Source organism: Vipera berus, assembly GCF_964194415.1.
Source record: "Vipera berus genome assembly, chromosome: 8".
Taxonomy (NCBI): domain Eukaryota; kingdom Metazoa; phylum Chordata; class Lepidosauria; order Squamata; family Viperidae; genus Vipera; species Vipera berus.
Window position 1 is genome coordinate 13,646,308 of NC_138211.1, and position 17,632 is coordinate 13,663,939.

The following is a 17,632-nucleotide window of genomic DNA, read 5'->3' on the forward strand; positions in this document are numbered from 1 at the left end:
ATCATTAAGGTCACGCTCTTATACGCTTTATTTTATTTGTTGCCCACCTCGCCACAAAGCAATTCCTGGTAGCATTTTGCCAGGGCATCTCTGTCAAGTAAGCTTGCCAATCTAAAAAGGATGTACTTTCAAACGAATATGTTTAAGAACCTGTTAGTCAGTTAAAATCTCACCTACAGAACACAGCAACTAACTTTAAGATTTTTAATCCACCATACTTTTCAAAAAAAATATGCACTGCATGTATCCCCTTCGATTTAACCCTCAACATAATTTTATAAGATATCCGTAATTGTGATTAAGAGTGAAATGATTCATTTCTGCCCCCAGGTCTAGACCTGTTACAATAAAGTACCCCACCACCAGCCCACATCTCTGGATCTATTCCTTTGGCTGCACTTTCGTGATAGAATAAAATAGCAGAGTTGGAAGGGACCTTGGAGGTCTTCTAGTCCAACCCCTTGTTCAGGCAGGAAACCTATACCATTTCAGACAAAGATATACGGTATATATACGGCGAGAATCACGGTTGAAATTTTGAAATGTTTATGCAAGTCATCAGTCTTACTGGGTGACACTGGACCCGTCTCTACCTCTACCTACTGCAAGAGTGTTGTGAAAATAAAAACTCAGGAGGTGATGACTGAAGTGTCCTGTAAATTCCAGCACAGCCACACACAATGCTTTCTTTAAAAAAAAACACAACTTGCAAGGATTCCATAAATTATTACTTTCCCTTAACGCATTTGCAGGATGCAGCTCCATCCAGAGACCGCGCTGGCCAAAAGCTCAACTTTTCCCCCTACTCAAATTGCAACGATGCTCTTCGGAAACCATCCCTCCCACCTTCTCTCTCTCTCTCTCTCTCTCTCTCTCCCTTCCCACCCCCACCCCCCCAACCCACATGCCGCTGCTTCGCTTCGGCTGCCCGACTCTCTCTTCTTACCTTCTCTGGCTTTCAGTAAAACCGTGTTGGCTACAATGTTCTCCAGCTCCATGGTGCTCCAGCTTGGAAGATGCTGCGATGCGACACAATCCCGAAGGGGGAGAAAAAAAAAAAGAAGAAGAAAATAAAAAAAGGAAGAGGAGCGAGGAGAGAAGGGAGGCGAAGCGGAGAAGAAAATCAAGCTGCTCGAGCGGTGAAAGCGACCGTCTCCTCGCCGCCGTCTTCGAAAGGCTAGCCTTCTCTCCAGCTTTTTTTTTCCTTTTTTTTTTTTAAAAAAGAGGGGCCGCCAGCATCCTAGTCCTCAAGGTATCGCATCCCTCCAGCGCGGGCTCTCTCTCTCTCTCTCTGTGGGTCTCTCTCGCCAAGAGGAGGATCGAAGTCAGATCCGGCAGGGCGTGGGGGGGGGGGGGGAAAGCAGGATCCTCTTTACACACACACACACACACACACACACACCCGGCCGCCGCCGCCGCCACCACCTCGGGAAGAACCAGCGCAATGCAATCCAGACCGAGAGAAATCCGCTTATCCGCGCTCCTTCGTTGCCCCCCCACCCGCCCCCCCACCCCCCTCCGCCAGCCTACCCACGGCTTTCCGGCGCCGGTGAAGCTCTTCGCCTGGGGGGGGGGCGGGCGGAGGGGGGGGTCAAGCAGCAGCGCTGAGAGAGAGAGAGAGAGAGAGAGAGAGAAAGCCCCCCCTTATCCTCCTGCCCAGCAAAACATGCCCGGGGAGGGAAACAAATAAATAAATAAATGAATAAATAATAATAACGATGAGGATAACGATAATAATAATAATAATCTAAAGCTCAGCCGCCGGGAGATGTTGCAGGAGGAATTGGGGGGGAGGGGGTGCGCGATCCTTCTTTTCGCTCCCCCCACCCACCCCCCAAGAAAGACCGACCGGTGGGTTTGGTTTTTTCTCCTCCTCCTTCCCCCCCCCCAAAAAAAGGGGAAATCCGAGTTTTTGTGTTTTTTTTTTTAAAAAAAAGGAAATTCTTTCCCGCCGACGCGGAGCGGAGGGAAGAAAGTGGGTGGGTGGGGTGGGGGGGTGGGGTGGGGGGAGCCGCGAAAGCGAAGGAAAGCAAGCCCGCTGGAATCTCTCTTGTCCCAGCAGGAAATAGCGCGGATACTAGGAAAGAGCCCCGTAGCGATCAAACTGGCTACAAAACGTTCCGAGAGGGCGGGGCGCCGAGTTGGTGACGTCGCCGACCTCACGGGGAAGGGCGGGGGAGGGGGGGAGGGAGGGAGGGCTCCGATGTGTCAACGTTCGAAAGAGTTATGTAATCGCCTTTACTTAAAAAAAAAAAGATTCTCGAGTGCATGCTGGGAAACGTAGTTTGCGCTTGAAAAGAAGCGCACGAGCCGCAAGGCGGAAACCGGGCTTTGGGGGGAAACGGGAGGTACATTTCTGCCCCCCCCGTCGCGTGCAGAATTGTCCCAATACGGTTTATCGTGGCGTTATTTTAGCTTATCTTGATTTTTTTGGGTTGGGCACACAGGGACAAATCAAATCTATAGCTACCCTATAGGATAAAAAAAAAACCCAGCGGCCTGAGGTCTGTGGCTACAGGGAATCTCTTCGATATATATATCTCTATCTCTATCTCTATGGTATATCTATATATATATATATGTATATATGTATGTATGTATGTATGTATATGTATGTATATGTGTATATGTGTGTATATATATATATATATATATATATATATATATATATATATATATGTGTGTGTGTGTGTGTGTGTGTGTGTGTGTGTACGTGTGTATATATATATATGTGTGCCCACCTAGCAGTTCGAAAGCACGTAAAAATGCAAGTAGAAAAATAGGGACCACTATGGTGGGAAGGTAACAGCATTCCGTGCACCTTTGGCGTCTAGTCATGCCGGCCACATGACCATGGAGACGTCCTCAGACAAGCACTGGCTCTTCGGCTTTGAAACGGAGATGAGCACCGGCCCCTAGAGTCGGAAACGACTAGCACGCATGTGCGGGGGAACCTTTCACTTTACTATGTGTGTGTATATATATGTGTATATTCTTCTCCCAGAAGAAGGAAGCTGAAACCACCAGCCTGAGGATGACGGATGGGATTCCGTCGAAACGTTGCTCCTACACCTTCAATTCTACGTGGGGAAAAAAAAACCGAATGACCAAAGATCCACGTGTGTGTGTGTGTGTGTGTGTGTGTGTATGTATATATATATATATATATATATATATATATATATATATATATATATATATATATATATATATATATATATATATATATATATATATGTGTGTGTGTGTATATATATATATATATATATATATATATATATATATATATGTGTGTGTATATATATATATATATATATATATGTGTGTGTGTATATATATATATGTGTGTATATATATATATATATGTGTATATATATATATATATGTGTGTATATATATATATATATATATATATATATATATATATATATATATATATATATATATATATATATATATATATATATATATATATATATATATATATATATATACATACACACCCACACACACACACACACACACACACCAAGTCAGAACAAGAGAGGTTTCCAGGCTGCTTGATTTCCCCCTGTGGATTTTCTGTTTTTAACCTGCGGATGTTATCACAGGCAAAAGTAGGCAGGACTCCACACTGGCAGCTTATATATGATTCATTTATCTTTTTCCCATTCCATTCAGAGGCTATTAGCCATCACCTAAACTAGGCTAAATTGAGAGAACGCTACAAGCCCGCTGCTTGGCTGTTAAAAATCTGTAAAAAGAAAAAGGTTTTTTCCCCCTCCTATCTCAATCCCAAAGGACCTTTTGCCATCACTACTGCCATGTGGGCAAGATCTTGACCACTGCTTGAAGAAAAGTATGCATCTTGCTTCCCAGAGACCTTATTTGTTCTCAGGCAGATTAATTATGACTGGTTTTCAGAAACCGAAAACCACACCTTTCAAGGAGACGTTCATTGCTTCCTGCACCAAGTAATAGACTGCAAGGAGAATGTTTGGCTCTTGCTGAAGTCTCTGCGTGATAGCAGTCTTCTGATATTTGAGGGGGTGTCACAGAGAAGAAAGGGGTGACCTATTCTCTAAAGCACCTGAGGGCAGGACAAGAAGTAACAGATGGAAGTTTATCAAGAAGAGATTCAACCTAGAACTAAGGATAAATTTCCTGACAGTGAGAAGAAATAATCAGCGGAACGACTTGCCTCCAGACGTTGTGGATGCTCCACCACTGGAGGTTTCCAAGAAGAGATTGGACAACCATTTGCCTGAAATAGTATAGTTTCCTACTTGAGCAGGGGGGTGGACTAGAAGGCCTCCAGGGCCCTATTCTGCAATCTTACAAATAAGATTCAAATAACCTTCAGACCAGCAATCAAGTAAGCAAGACCCCCAATCAAGAAATTGCAAAAGAGCCATTAGTAAACAGCCCAACCAAGGAATCCCTAAGACCACTCCACACGCAGACAGACACCAGAATATAAACCGACAGCGAACAGCACTCCTTACTAGCACTGATGATGTTACCTTGTTAGGCTAATGAAACATCTGGAAGAAAAACAAGCAAGCTCAGAGAGCACCAAGGACCCTGCAGCAATAGAATATCTGTAGCTCAGGGTTTAACTATGGAATTCTGGGTGCTACACCTAAGCTTGTTTTTTGCTTGCAGATGTTACATCTTCGTCAGGGATATTACCTGGCCCAGTGCTGAAACATCTGCAAGCTAACAAACAAGCTCAGAAACCAGCAAGAACTTCACAAACGAGAGTAAGTCAGCTGTTCTGGTCAAACTTTCTCCCTGTTTGAGAGTTTTAAAGTTTCCATCAGCCCAGTTCAGAAGACAAAAGTGTTTTTTTTCCTGTCGTTTCTTTGTCCCCCCACCTAGACCAGGGGTGGGGAACCTTGGCTCTTTTATGACTTGTGGACCTCAACTCCTGGCTGGCTCAGGAATTCTGTGAGTTGAAGTCCACAAGTCATAAAAGAGCCAAGGTTCCCCACCCCTGCCCTAGACAATCGCCCTGGTGACTAAACAAAGAAAACAAAAAAGACAAATTCTCAGTACTGCTTCCACCTTGGCTTACAGCAATGTCTAGAATCACCTTTTATTTACAGGTTAGAGAGGGTTCATTCCCCACTTCTTCCAGTCATCCCTGCATTACAAAAAAAAAAGTCCTAAACCAGCATTCTTTTATAGCGGCTTCGTTCATGCTGGATTATATTTAATCTTCAAAAATAATGTGGTTTTTTTTTGGTGAAACGGGAAGAACTACAGTTTACATCTCGGTGATCCAACTGCTTTTTGCACTTGGGGGGGGGGAAGGAATCTGAAATAATAATAATAAAAAAAATAGTTGTCCATCACTACACAGTCTCCTCAATCTTTGGGAGACAGTTCAGGTAAATACTTAGTATTCGTCTAGTGTATCAGCCCTCGGAACGGAGAGGCCGCGCTCTTTCAGCGCTTGCGTTTTTAACTTGTCCGATTCTTGCTTCGTTTGCTGCTCTACCCGTTGAACTTCCAAGATTTCCTCTATCGAGACTTGCTGCAAAGGGGTGTCACTTTCCTTTTCCAGGTCCTGCAGTTAAAAAAAAAAGGATCAATATTTCAGGGCTGGTAATTGGGAAGAAACAGCAATTTCTTCTGAGACACAAAACACATATGCTAGGAATAGGAATAGAACAGAATAGAATAAGAGTTGGAAGGGACCTTGGAGGTCTTCTAGTCCAACCCTCTGCTCAGGCAGGAAACCTTATACCATTTCAGACAAATGGTTGTCCAATCTCTTCTTAAAAACTTCCCATGTTGGAGCATTCACAATCTCCGGAGGCAAGTTGTTCCACTGATTTAATTGTTGTAAATTTCTTCTTAGTTCTAGGTTTCTACAGGTATGTTCAGCGCCTCTATTCCATTCCACCTTATCAAACAATTCTCAGTTAAAAATGCACCAAAAGATACCATTTATCATGCAATAAAGAATAAAGAAAAATGTGTGTGTGTGTGTGTCGGGATGGTGGTGGTGGTGACTCAGCGGTTAAAGACACTGAGTTTGTTAGCTGGAGAGCTGGCAGTCCAGGTTTGACACCTGAGCTCTGTGCAACGGTATGAGCTCCCGTCTTCGCCTCAGCTCCTGCCCATCTAGCAGTTCGAAAGCATGCAAATTGCAAGTAGATAAATGGGTACCACTTTGGTGAGAAGGTAACAGTGTTCTGTGCACCTTTGGCACATAGCTATGCTGGCCACATGACCACGGATATTGTCTTTGGACAATTTTGGCTCCCTCAACCAAGAAATAGAGATGAGCAATGTGCCCTAGAATTTGACATGACCGACAGAGAAACCTTTATCTTTTTAAAGAATAAAAAAATCCTTAAAAATCCTTCCCCAACCTTGTGGTCTCCAGAGGGATTAACCTACAAGTGCCCGTAATCCCAATTTAGACCAGCTAATATCAATTAAGAATGAAGTTGTGCTAATGTTTCTCAAACATAGCAACTTTTAAGATGTAAGAATTTCAACTCCCAGAATTCTGCGCCAAGAGGCCCGCATTATTTGAAAAGAAAAGTTGGTGACTTACAATTTCTCCCAGGAGTACAACATTCTCGCCTCTGACCACGAAGATGCCACGAGGGATGTCACCATACTTTTTGCCCACGTGAATGCGCTCCACTGTTTGGTGCAAAACCAGATTTGCTGCAGGTCCGTGGAGAAAGATGGAAACAGTGATGAAACGTGTGGCTGCTTGTAAAAGGAGAGTTTGCAGCCTTCCACCTTTGCATTTTCTGTGCAACTGCATTCTTAAAGAGGTAACGAAATACTACTATGGTAAGAGGCCCTAGGCCTCTTAATTGTGGAGTGCCTCAGGGTTCGGTGCTCTCGCCCCTCCTGTTCAACATCTATATGAAACCGCTGGGAGAGATCATCCGTAACTTCGGGGTGAAATATCATCAATATGCTGATGATACCCAGCTATTCATCTCCACCCCGAACCAACCCAGTGATGCCCTTGATGTGATGTCCCGTTGCCTGGAAGCGGTACAGATTTGGATGGGAGAAAACAGGCTTCGACTCAACCCGGCCAAGACTGAGTGGCTGTACATACCGTCATCTCGTTTAGTCCAAGAGGTTCCATCTCTGACTATAGGAGGAGAGATGTTACCTCCCATTGATAGAGCACGCAATCTGGGCGTCCTCCTAGATTCACGACTCAGTTTTGAAGATCACATTGGAGCCGTGGCTAGGGGGGCATTTGCACAGATTCGTCTTATATACCAATTGCGCCCCTTTTTGGACCGAGATGCCCTACGTACAGTCACCCATGCACTCGTTACCTCCCGTATTGATTACTGTAATGCTCTCTACATGGGGCTGCCCTTGAAGACCACCCGGAGGCTTCAGCTGGTGCAGAATGCAGCTGCACGGGTTGTGATGGGAGCTCCCCGATACTCCCATATTACACCCCTCCTGCGTGAGCTGCATTGGCTACCAGTTGCCCTCCGGGTGAGATTTAAGGTGCTGGTACTTACCTTTAAAGCCCTACATGGCTTAGGTCCGGGATACTTGCAGGACCATCTGCTGCCGGGAACAAATTCCCATCGTCCAGTACGCTCACACAGAGAAGGCCTCCTCAGGGTACCGTCGGCTAGACAATGTCGACTGGCGACCCCCAGGGGGAGGGCCTTCTCTGTGGGAGCGCCAGTCCTATGGAATCAGCTCCCCCCTGAGCTTCGGATGGCCCAAAACCTCCAATCCTTTCGCCGCGGCCTCAAAACACACCTGTTCCACCAGGCTGACCTAGACTGACAGGCATTTTAATTAATTTATATTTAGTATTTTTAATTCATTTTTTAAATTCTCTAATTTTAATTTATTGCACTGATGTTCTCAATTTCATTTTTATCTTGATTTCTGTACTTATTATATGTTTTGTTGTTAGCCGCCCTGAGTCCTTCGGGAGATAGGGCGGGATATAAATCCCATCAATAAAAAAATAAATAAATAAATAAATTAGCAAATATTTCCCCTTTGTTGTCTGGCAGTCAAAGCATTATTTCTATTTAGCACTTGTGGGACCTCTTTCTCTTCTTCCAACATGTAAGCAGTGAATCTTCTCCTTATTTTATTCATCCATGCATAATGAGATAATTTACGCTGCTTCATAGTTCTTTTTGCAAAGGTAATGGTCTTTCATTTTTCTTTTTGGTATGTCACTAAAAGACACACCACTGTCACCACGCTGCCAGTGTGGAGTCCTGCCTACTTTTGCCTGTCATACTGTATATGTAACTTAGATTTCCAATAAAGGAGAGAATATTTGTAGCTCAGGGCTGAAATTAGGGGTCCTTTTTGCTCTCGGAACTTGGTTGTTTTCTTGCAGACATTTCATTACTTCAACTAGGTGACATTATCAGTATCTAACAAAAACAACAACAACAACCAAGTTCAGAGAGTGTATTTGCACATTGCTTAAAATCAGTTCCCTTAACTACCGTTTGTTAAATAATCCACAGTTCATACAACACTCTAAGTCATAAACAAAGTAGCTGGAGTCTATTCAATCAAACAAAATAGCTGCAGTGTTCTATTCTAGGTCATAGAACAAAGTAGCTGAGGTGACATTCCATTATTAAGTCAGAATTAAAAATTCTCCATTAGCACCATTTGTGAATACAAGCGAACACACCTCCAGCATTCAATTGTGGTGATCAGAGGACAATCCATCTTTTTTTTTTTTAACAAGCCCATTTTACCAAAGCTTCCCAGCTTGGTAATCAGGAGATTATAGGATCACGAATGTAAATGTGGCCATTTGCAAGTAAGGTCTTAGCAAAGAATGGTTCATTTGGAGAGGTGTGCTATAAGGAAGCATATACCATTGGTAGCCCTTGCTTACCTACTGCCTCGTTTAGCAACTGTTCATGTTTAAGATGAAAAAGTAACTTTACAGCCAACCTCTGCATTTATGACCTTTTGAGGTCTGTAAAGGAAAGGAAAGCTGAAGGAAGATAAGCCCAGTTGCAGTTTCACCAAGTGCTTGTTTCACTGAATGACCAAGTTGCAGATCCAGCTGTCTATTTCTCTATGCTTTCCCACTGAGTAGTTGTCTTTCTTCAGACATCCGTATGTATAGGAAATTCAAAACCTCAGTTGACATCCCTTATTTTCCCATCAGGAAGTCTACTCTGTACAGAGATATGCAAATCCAAACTCAGTCTGGCATGTAACACAAACTCATTTGCTAGCCAAAGATGTGCAGGTTTTCCATACATGTAAATAAACATACTGAGAGCTGAACAATGTTTCCCATTCTTTCAGCCCACCTAAAAAATTGACTAACCTACAAACAAATCAGCATCATCAGCTTCCAGGTTGGATGCAGGGCAGTGGGGCTTGCTGTCCTATATGGCCAGCATGAAATTGCAGGATGCTAGGGCATTGTTCTGAAAAATCAAAGCTATATATCATACATATTGGGTCTGAAGCCAAAGATATTTTGCAAAGTAGAAGGGAGATGCATCCTACATCTATTGGCAGTTAAACAGTTTTATCATTTCATTTTCATTTTATTAAATTTATATGCCACCCTTCTCCCTGAGGACTCAGGGCGGCTCACAACAATAAAAATTTTAAAAAAACACAGAGTAAAAAATTTAAAAGAGAATTAAACAATAAATACAAAATTACAAAACAATTTAACCCAGTAAAAGCCTAATTAAAAATCGTAGTCAGTCCAGGCCCGCTTGTTGGAACAACCAGGTCTTCAGGTCGCGGCGGAAGGACCGAAGGTCAGGGGCCGTCTGCAGCTCCAGAGGCAGTTCATTCCAGAGGGTCGGTGCGCCCACAGAGAAGGCTCTCCCCCTGGGGGTCGCCAGCCGGCATTGCCTGGCCGACGGCACCCTGAGGAGGCTGACTCTGTGGGATCAAACCGGGCGATGGGAGGTTGACAATGGCAGCAGGTGGTCTCGCAAGTACCCCGGGCCTAAGCCATGCAGGGCGTTAAAGGTTATTACCAGCACCTTAAATCGCACTCGGAGGGTAACCAGAAGCCAATGCAGCTCGCGCAGGAGTGGTGTAACATGGGAGTACCGAGATACTCCCATAAGCACCCGCGCAGCCGCATTTTGCACCAGTTGAAGCCTCCGGGTGCTCTTCAAGGGCAGCCCCATGTAAAGAGCATTGCAGTAATCCAGGCGAGAAGTGATGAGGGCGTGGGTAACCGTGCATAGGGCATCTCGGTCCAAAAAGGGGCGCAACTGGCACACCAGGCAAACCTGTGCGAAGCCCCCCCCCGGTCACGGCTGTTAGATGATCTTCCAAATTAAGCCGTGAATCCAGGAGGACACCCAAGTTGCGAGCCCTTTCTGAGGGGGGCAATACCTCCCCCCCCATCAAAAGAGATGGAACTTGTTGGACAATACGAGATGCCGGTATCCACAGCCATTCGGTCTTGGAGGGGTTAAGCCTGAGCCTGTTCCTTCCCATCCAGACCTGCACCGCCTCCAGGCACCGGGACATCACGTCAAGGGCATCACTGGGTTGGCTCAGGGTGGAGATGAACAACTGGGTATCATCCGCATATTGGTGATACCTCACCCCAAAGCCACGGATGATCTCACCCCGCGGCTTCATATAGATGCTAAACAGGAGGGGGGAGAGAACCGACCCCTGAGGCACCCCACAAGTGGGGGGCCTCGGGGTAGATCTCTGTCCCCCTGCCAATACAAACTGCGAGCGGCCCGAGAGGTAGGAGGAGAACCACCGTAAAACAGTGCCTCCCACTCCCAACCCCTCGAGCCGTCGCAGCAGGATACCATGGTCGATGGTATCAAAAGCCGCTGAGAGGTCAAGTAGGACCAGGACAGAGGAACAGCCCCTGTCCTGAGCTCGCCAGAGATCATCCACCAGTGCGACCAATGCCGTTTCCGTGCTGTAGCCGGGTCTGAAACCAGACTGGTATGGGTCCAGATAGTCCGCTTCATCCAGGAATTGCAGGAGCTGACGCACCACAACACTCTCAACAACCTTCGCTACAAAGCGAAGGTTGGAGACAGGACGGTAGTTATTCAACGAGGCCGGGTCCAGAGCAGGCTTCTTGAGGAGGGGCCTCCATCAAAGAAGCATTAACAACTGCCTGGAGCCACCCCGTCACCTCCCAGGCGGCCGAAACCAGCCAGGAGGAACATGGGTCCAGTAAACAAGTTGTAGTGCTCAGTCTACGCATGATCCTCTCCACATCATCCAGAGTCACAGGGTCAAAGTCCCCCCAAATGGTATGATCAAGACCTGCCGTCTCCACTCCGCCGGATTCCGCCCAGTCGGAATCTTTATCTTTCTCTGGGCTCGTATAATGCCATGAAAAAAATGGATTTGAGTTAAGAAAAAAGTGAAACGGTGAAATGAGGTGCTTAAAGTATATGTGTCAGTGCCTCCTTAACTAGTGTGATCTTCCTGGGTTTGCACAACTACTGCGTAAGCCCAGGAAAACAAAACCTGCAGATTCTATAAGGAGATTCCAACAGATGTGCCCTGTGTGTGCTTATCCCAAAATATTTTTTCAGCTTTCGATCCAAACCACAGCATGTCAGTACAGGCTCGCTTGCAATTATTTGCAGGTTTACTTTTAAGGATGTACACAAATGCAACAATAATGGTATGCCTACCCAACCACTAGTGGGATTTGATTATTTGCAGACAAGCATTAATAATTCCCCATCTGGGGAGAAATGAACTTTTCAGACTTCTGCTCCGTGACCCTACACCAAATATTAACATCAGGCCACAGAAATATTTATTTATTTATTTATTTATTTATTTGTTTTTATAAACCGCCCTTCTCCCGAGGGAGAAAATATACAAACACCACTGCTTATTCTCATTCCAGAAAATGGGCACATTATACTCTTTCAGTTCTGTTCCTCTGGTCAACCCTACCAAGATTATAAACCATTCTAAGTTAAAGAATAAGGTAGGGAGACCATACAGAACATGGCTTCTGATATTCTTTCCAAGCCCTTTACTGACAGTGTCCACAGGAGGCATCCACATTTTCTTCTGTAAATGTAAATGTAAAGCAATGTATGTTGCAAAATATCTATGGAGTTTCTCAGTCATCCAGCTCATGGTTGTCTCAAAGATGTTTTTTCAAGAGGCAACTGGACTTTTTCTTTTGCACCACCCAGGTGACCTTGAGGACAGAGATAAACTTCCAGACGGCCTCAACTACTCTCTAAAAGAATGCAAATGACCAACTGTCTGCAAGGAATATAAATCCTTCCATTCCCCACTATCCAGTCAGAACTAAAGAAGGTTCTTGGATCAGAAGAGAAACATCTTCAAGGAAAAACAAAGAAAGCCCAGTTGCCTCGTGAAAACACCTTTGGGACGATGTATGTTGCATCTTTGTGTGGGTTTTTGCTCTCCGGTCGTGTTGCGTTTGTGGGGATGCTTACATAGGGAAGCACAGGAATAGCTCTAAGTCCTATGTCCACAGTAGCTAATAATGGTCCAGTAGAAAACATTTCATCCATTGACTAATGCCACAGGGACACACAGGAAAGTTTTTTTCTTCTGCAATCCCATTTGTTCCTAGTCCATTTTCAAACTCAGTATTTCTTTTAGCAGCTTCTCATCCTACACCCAATTTTGTTCTATCCTACTCTGTTGTTAGAGAATGCTCCTGCTTAAGGACGTATGAATTAGCATCCCATGTCTCTCTATATAATTTCTTTCCAACTTTCTGCAGCACAGGGAATGGAGAGGAAAAATGACAAGGGCCAATTGGGCCTCTGCCAAAGAATACAGACTTCTGAACTAAATTGGAGTGTTGGGTCGATCCTGGTTCTTGTTATTTTTGTTCAATTCTTAGTATACCGGAACTAGCTTAAGCTCTAAAATAGTTGTATACAATACTGGGGATTATATGTGGCTCAGAGTTGAATCGTTGAGTTGGTATTCTAAGCCTGTTTTTCTTTTTACAGATGTTTCCCATCTGCACAAAGAAAAACAAGTTTGATAAACAGCCCCAGAGCAATGCACTTCTAATCTAAGAACAGAAACTACTTTTAAGATTCTTACAATCAGATTGTCCAAGCTCAAGTGAAGCTCTCTAAACTCAATTAGAGGCATGCCGAAGTCTTGATCATCTGTAGTATTTGCTACCCTCTAGCGGTACAGCAGAGTTCAGCAGCAAACTAGACTTTTATGCATTCCTGTACTGAAAGCCTGAATTAACAGCTAACAGCTGAAAATCAAACTCTGTGGCAAAACTGAATTTCAATAACACAATGTCAGGCCAGGTATGGATTTTTCTTTAATCCCATTTATATCCCGCCCTTCTCCGAAGACTCAGGGCGGCTTACAATTTAAAGCACAAATCAATGTGCTTAGCAGTAGCCTTCATTCTATGTATATGCCTGCTTATTAGGGGCTTTCGCCCCCCCCCCGCGGCATTTTTACAAAGTCAGCTTATTGCCCCCAACAATCTGGGTCCTCATTTTACCTACCTCGGAAGGATGGAAGGCTGAGTCAACCTTGAGCCTGGTGGGACTCGAACCTGCACTAATTGCAGGCAGCTGGTGTTACTTAAGGAGGCATTAGCCCACTGCTCCACCAAGGCTATTTTAAAGGGGAGAAGACCACCTCTCAAAAGTTACTCTTGCTTTTGAAAATAAATTTATTTGCTGCTGCGTTCCAGTGATATGGTATTTTGGGATGTTCACTATTGAGCAAAAAAGGCTATTGGAACATAGTTCTCTTTCCCCGGTCCACACTAATCCAGTGCTATATTAATCAGTATTGGATACTCAAGATTTCTGACTGATCTTTCTGGTCAAGTGATGGTATAGAACAGTACATACTGCATGAAAACTAAGCCTGGGGGAGCCTGGGATGACTTCTGAGCCACAGTTTTTCCCCAAAGGCCATGGAGCAAAATTCTATAGGGTTACTGAGGAAAAAAAGATATGAGGAATGAATTCCATGTACCCTGCTTTGAACTCCTGCAGCAAAGGCAGAATAACTACTTGTTGCCAAACTTGTTTTGAATGTACCGTAAGAATCTTCAAGACTCATTTATCTTGATTTTAATCCAGGAAACTCCTCGTTTACTCCTTTGAGTCAGTTTTGATGTCTGGTGTCTGCATGGACAAACCCTTGCAGGTTTCTTGGCAAATTTTTTTTGCAAGTGGTTGGCCAATGCCTCTTTCCTAGGGCTAAGAGAAACCCCAACTGGCTTTGCGTCTAAGATAGGACTAAAACTGACAGTCTCCAGTAGGCTGGTATCTTCACCATTACACCAAACTGATATAGGTATACTCTGTCAGTAATAGGTGCTATTAAGTATAAGGTAAAGGTAAAGGTTCCCCCGCACATGCGTGCTAGTCGTTTCCGACTCTAGGGGCCGGTGCTCATCTCCGTTTCAAAGCCAAAGAGCCAGCGCCAGTCCGAGGACGTCTCCGTGGTCATGTGGCCGGCATGACTAGATGCCAAAGGCGCACGGAACACTGTTACCTTCCCACCGCAGTGGTTCCTATTTTTCTACTTGCATTTTTACGTGCTTTCGAACTGCTAGGTTGGCAGAAGCTGGGACGAGTAACAGGCGCTCACTCTGTTACGCGGCACTCGGGATTCGACCCACCAAACTGCTGACCTCCTGATCGACAAGCTCAGCGTCCTAACCCACTGAGCCACCGCGTCCTTAAGTATATTCACAGTCAAGTGCCACATTTTTTTTCTTTTTCCCAGTTCTTTCCTCAATACTTTTTCTTTCTTTCGAACTCCTAGCTTTGGCAAAGTACTAGATGTACAAAGGACCACCCAAGAGTACATAAATGGAAAGATAAAGGTGGCATACCAAACTGATCAATGCTGCGTAAATATCCAATCAGGGTTCTGCCATCTCTAAGGAGGACCAAGTGTTTCTCTGGAGGGGAGGAGAAAAAAGAGAAAAATCATATTAATTTGCAAAAACCAAGCCTTTTAAAGAGTTGAATCAGCTTTTCTACAGTTCTGAAAGTCTATAAGCTTTGGAGTTTTCCAAAATATATTAGTTATCTGTCTTTGTTGTTTTCTGCAAAAATGCTTATCACTTAGGTTTGTTATGTGGAATTATAAAGAATGATCACATTCACTGTAAAAGCACAGAAGTGCAGGGATCCAATTAGCCTATTTGGATTTGATTTGTATTGCTTGGATTTGCTTTTTCTTCTTCAATCACTCTACGTTAATTGAAAACTCTCCAGTTCACACCATGTTAAAATGCTGTTTTACAGTGATAGCAGTCTGTCATATTCTGTGCTTATAACACATAAAGGTAAAGGTTCCCCTGCACATGCGTGCTAGTCGTTTCCGACTCGAGGGGCCGGTGCTCATCTCTGTTTCAAAGCCGAAGAGCCAGCGCTTGTCCGAGGACATCTCCGTGGTCATGTGGCCGGCATGACTAGACGCCAAAGGCACACGGAACGCTGTTACCTTCCCACCCTAGTGGTCCCTATTTTTCTACTAGCATTTTTACATGCTTTCGAACTGCTAGGTTGGCAGAAGCTGGGACGAGTAACAGGCGCTCACTCTGTTACGCGGCACTCAGGATTCGACCCGCCAAACTGCCGACCTTCTGATCGGCAAGCTCAGTGTCCTAACCCAATGAGCCACTGCGTCCCTTTTTATAACACATAAACTATGGTTTACTCAGTTCAGAGTTCAGGGGTTCTTTTGCAAAGTGTAGCATAAAGTTACCATATGGACTGTGTATATACAACACACTAGTCTTACCCTGGTCTGTGGAACAGTGCTGGTCCGTGGCATGCCAGCAACTGGTCTGCACAAACAAGCAAAGGTCCATGGGATGCAAGCAGCACACAAAAAACCACACCCACCCACCCACCTGTGGAAAAACCTCTCTCTGTGGAACCGGTCCCTGGTGCCCAAAAGGTTGGGGACCTCTGATATAGATGGCTATTTTGTGGTTCAGGTAATTACGTAAGAAATATATCTAAAGTGTGGTTATCTTTTGGCCAGCACCGGGAAAATAAACTACCTTTAAAAGCCATTCAGAAATATATCATTTAAGGAAGCCATCATGCAAAATATCAGACTAGTGTAAAACAGGGTTGCCTGATCGATATTTCAGTGTCCCCTGTAGATACGTAGGTAGGTAATAGGTAAGTAAGTTTAGGCTTCAACCCTTCCAGTAGCTTTGAAACTATGGCTTACAACTTAAGAGCTTGTGCAAAACTCCCCAAGTGTAGCTTATCCCATTAACAATGATTACAATTAACTTGCTGGGGGGGGGCACAGAAAGTCAGGTTAAAGCCTTCACAAGCCATTTCCCATGCAGAAATAAGTAAATAAATAAACAACCCCAGGAAGACCGTGCCAAGAGATCGGCCACACACCCTCCAAAACAGAGAGGAGTCCTATTACAATACGGAACGCTCGCCAGCCGCAAATCCTTCAAACCGAATTCGGCCACGCCGAAGGAACGCGGCTTTCCACCCCTCTCTTTTTGGGAAGGGGTGGGTGGGTCTCGTTCCTTTTTTTTCACGCCCCCCCTTAGTATTCATGGCCCAAGCCCAGCCTGCTGCGGCCATGCAAGCATGCCATGCATGCCAGCACGGCTGCGGCAATGAAATTAGTGCCATGCCGTTTCCTAAAGCAAAGGCATTTCTCGAGAGGGAGGTGGAAAGAAAGCTGGTTTGAAACCAGGAGGAGGAGGAGGAGGAAGAGTGCTTGCTTGTAAGGAGCCACCCGCCAGGCGCAAAAAGGGACCCCGCGCAGAGACGGGACGCCCCGCGCGCTACTCACTGTCGATGTCCTGGATGAGGCTGGCCGTGCCCGGCATGTAATTCATTTTTGCCTCGGAGGCAGCGGAAGCTGCGCCTCCCGCATCGGCCCTGGGAGAAGCGGAACCTGCTCTTGGCCTCTCCCCGCCCGGTCCGGAAGCACAAGCTCCGGCGGGGCGGGGAGACAAAAGGGGACCCGTGCCCGGCGGCGGGTTAGTGCGGACGGGAGTTCCCAGGAGAGAGGCAGGCGCCGCCGGCCTCGACCCTTAAATAAGCGGCCAGGGAAGGGCGGAGGGGTCGGCAGCGGCCGCGCCCGGCTGGCTGGTTGGAGCGCAATCAAAGGCGGGGATCGGGAAGGCAGCTGGGATGCGCTTGCCGGCCGTGGGAAGCCTGGACAGTCCGTTTTGGATGCATAGAGGGTTGCGCGAGATGGGAACCATAGTAAAAATGGCCCACGTTCGCTTAGGGTAGTTGGTTTCATAAGCCACCAGCTCTCGCAGCGGGGCCAGCAAACCACGTGCAAACCTGGTTTGCTGTGGGAAGCCTACTATGCTCTGGTCTGTAGTACGTGGGAGTCCAGCTAATATGTCTTTTATTCAATAAACCATCATTTATGATCTACGATCCCTGTTGCAAAATTATGATGTATCGGTAAGCTTGCAGGATCCTAACTCAGCCTGAAGATCACTGGGTGACCTTGGATTATTATTGCACATTAATTTTATCTTTTTGCTCTTATATTATTCTACTCCAGGTGACTGCCTGGACTAGTACTTACAGTTTTCTTGGCATGATTTCTCACAAGGAGTTTGACATTGTCTCCGTCCTAGGGCTGGCCCAAGGTCATCTAGTTGGCTTTG

At 45.3% G+C, this 17,632-nt stretch overlaps 2 protein-coding genes across 3 annotated transcripts in view; both read right to left on the reverse strand.

The window, feature by feature from the left end:
- LOC308671470 (G protein-coupled receptor kinase 5-like) overlaps nucleotides 1-1,810 on the reverse strand; it is a 68,284-nt gene extending 66,474 nt beyond the window's left edge. For both annotated transcript variants that reach the window (XM_081333676.1, XM_081333675.1), the window contains exon 1: nucleotides 947-1,810. In XM_081333676.1, the coding sequence (XP_081189802.1) occupies nucleotides 947-998 (52 nt within the window). In that variant the 5' untranslated portion in view covers nucleotides 999-1,810. The remainder of the gene's footprint in view (nucleotides 1-946) is intronic.
- Nucleotides 1,811-4,985: 3,175 nt separating this feature from the next.
- On the reverse strand, nucleotides 4,986-17,621 carry LSM1 (LSM1 homolog, mRNA degradation associated). The gene is made up of 4 exons (XM_081333504.1): nucleotides 16,795-17,621; nucleotides 14,846-14,914; nucleotides 6,572-6,687; nucleotides 4,986-5,572 (listed from the first exon to the last, which is right to left on the reverse strand). The coding sequence occupies exons 1-4, from the start codon at nucleotides 16,838-16,840 to the stop codon at nucleotides 5,402-5,404; spliced, it is 402 nt and encodes a 133-aa protein (XP_081189630.1). The 5' UTR covers nucleotides 16,841-17,621; the 3' UTR covers nucleotides 4,986-5,401.
- Between the last annotated feature and the right edge of the window lie 11 nt (nucleotides 17,622-17,632).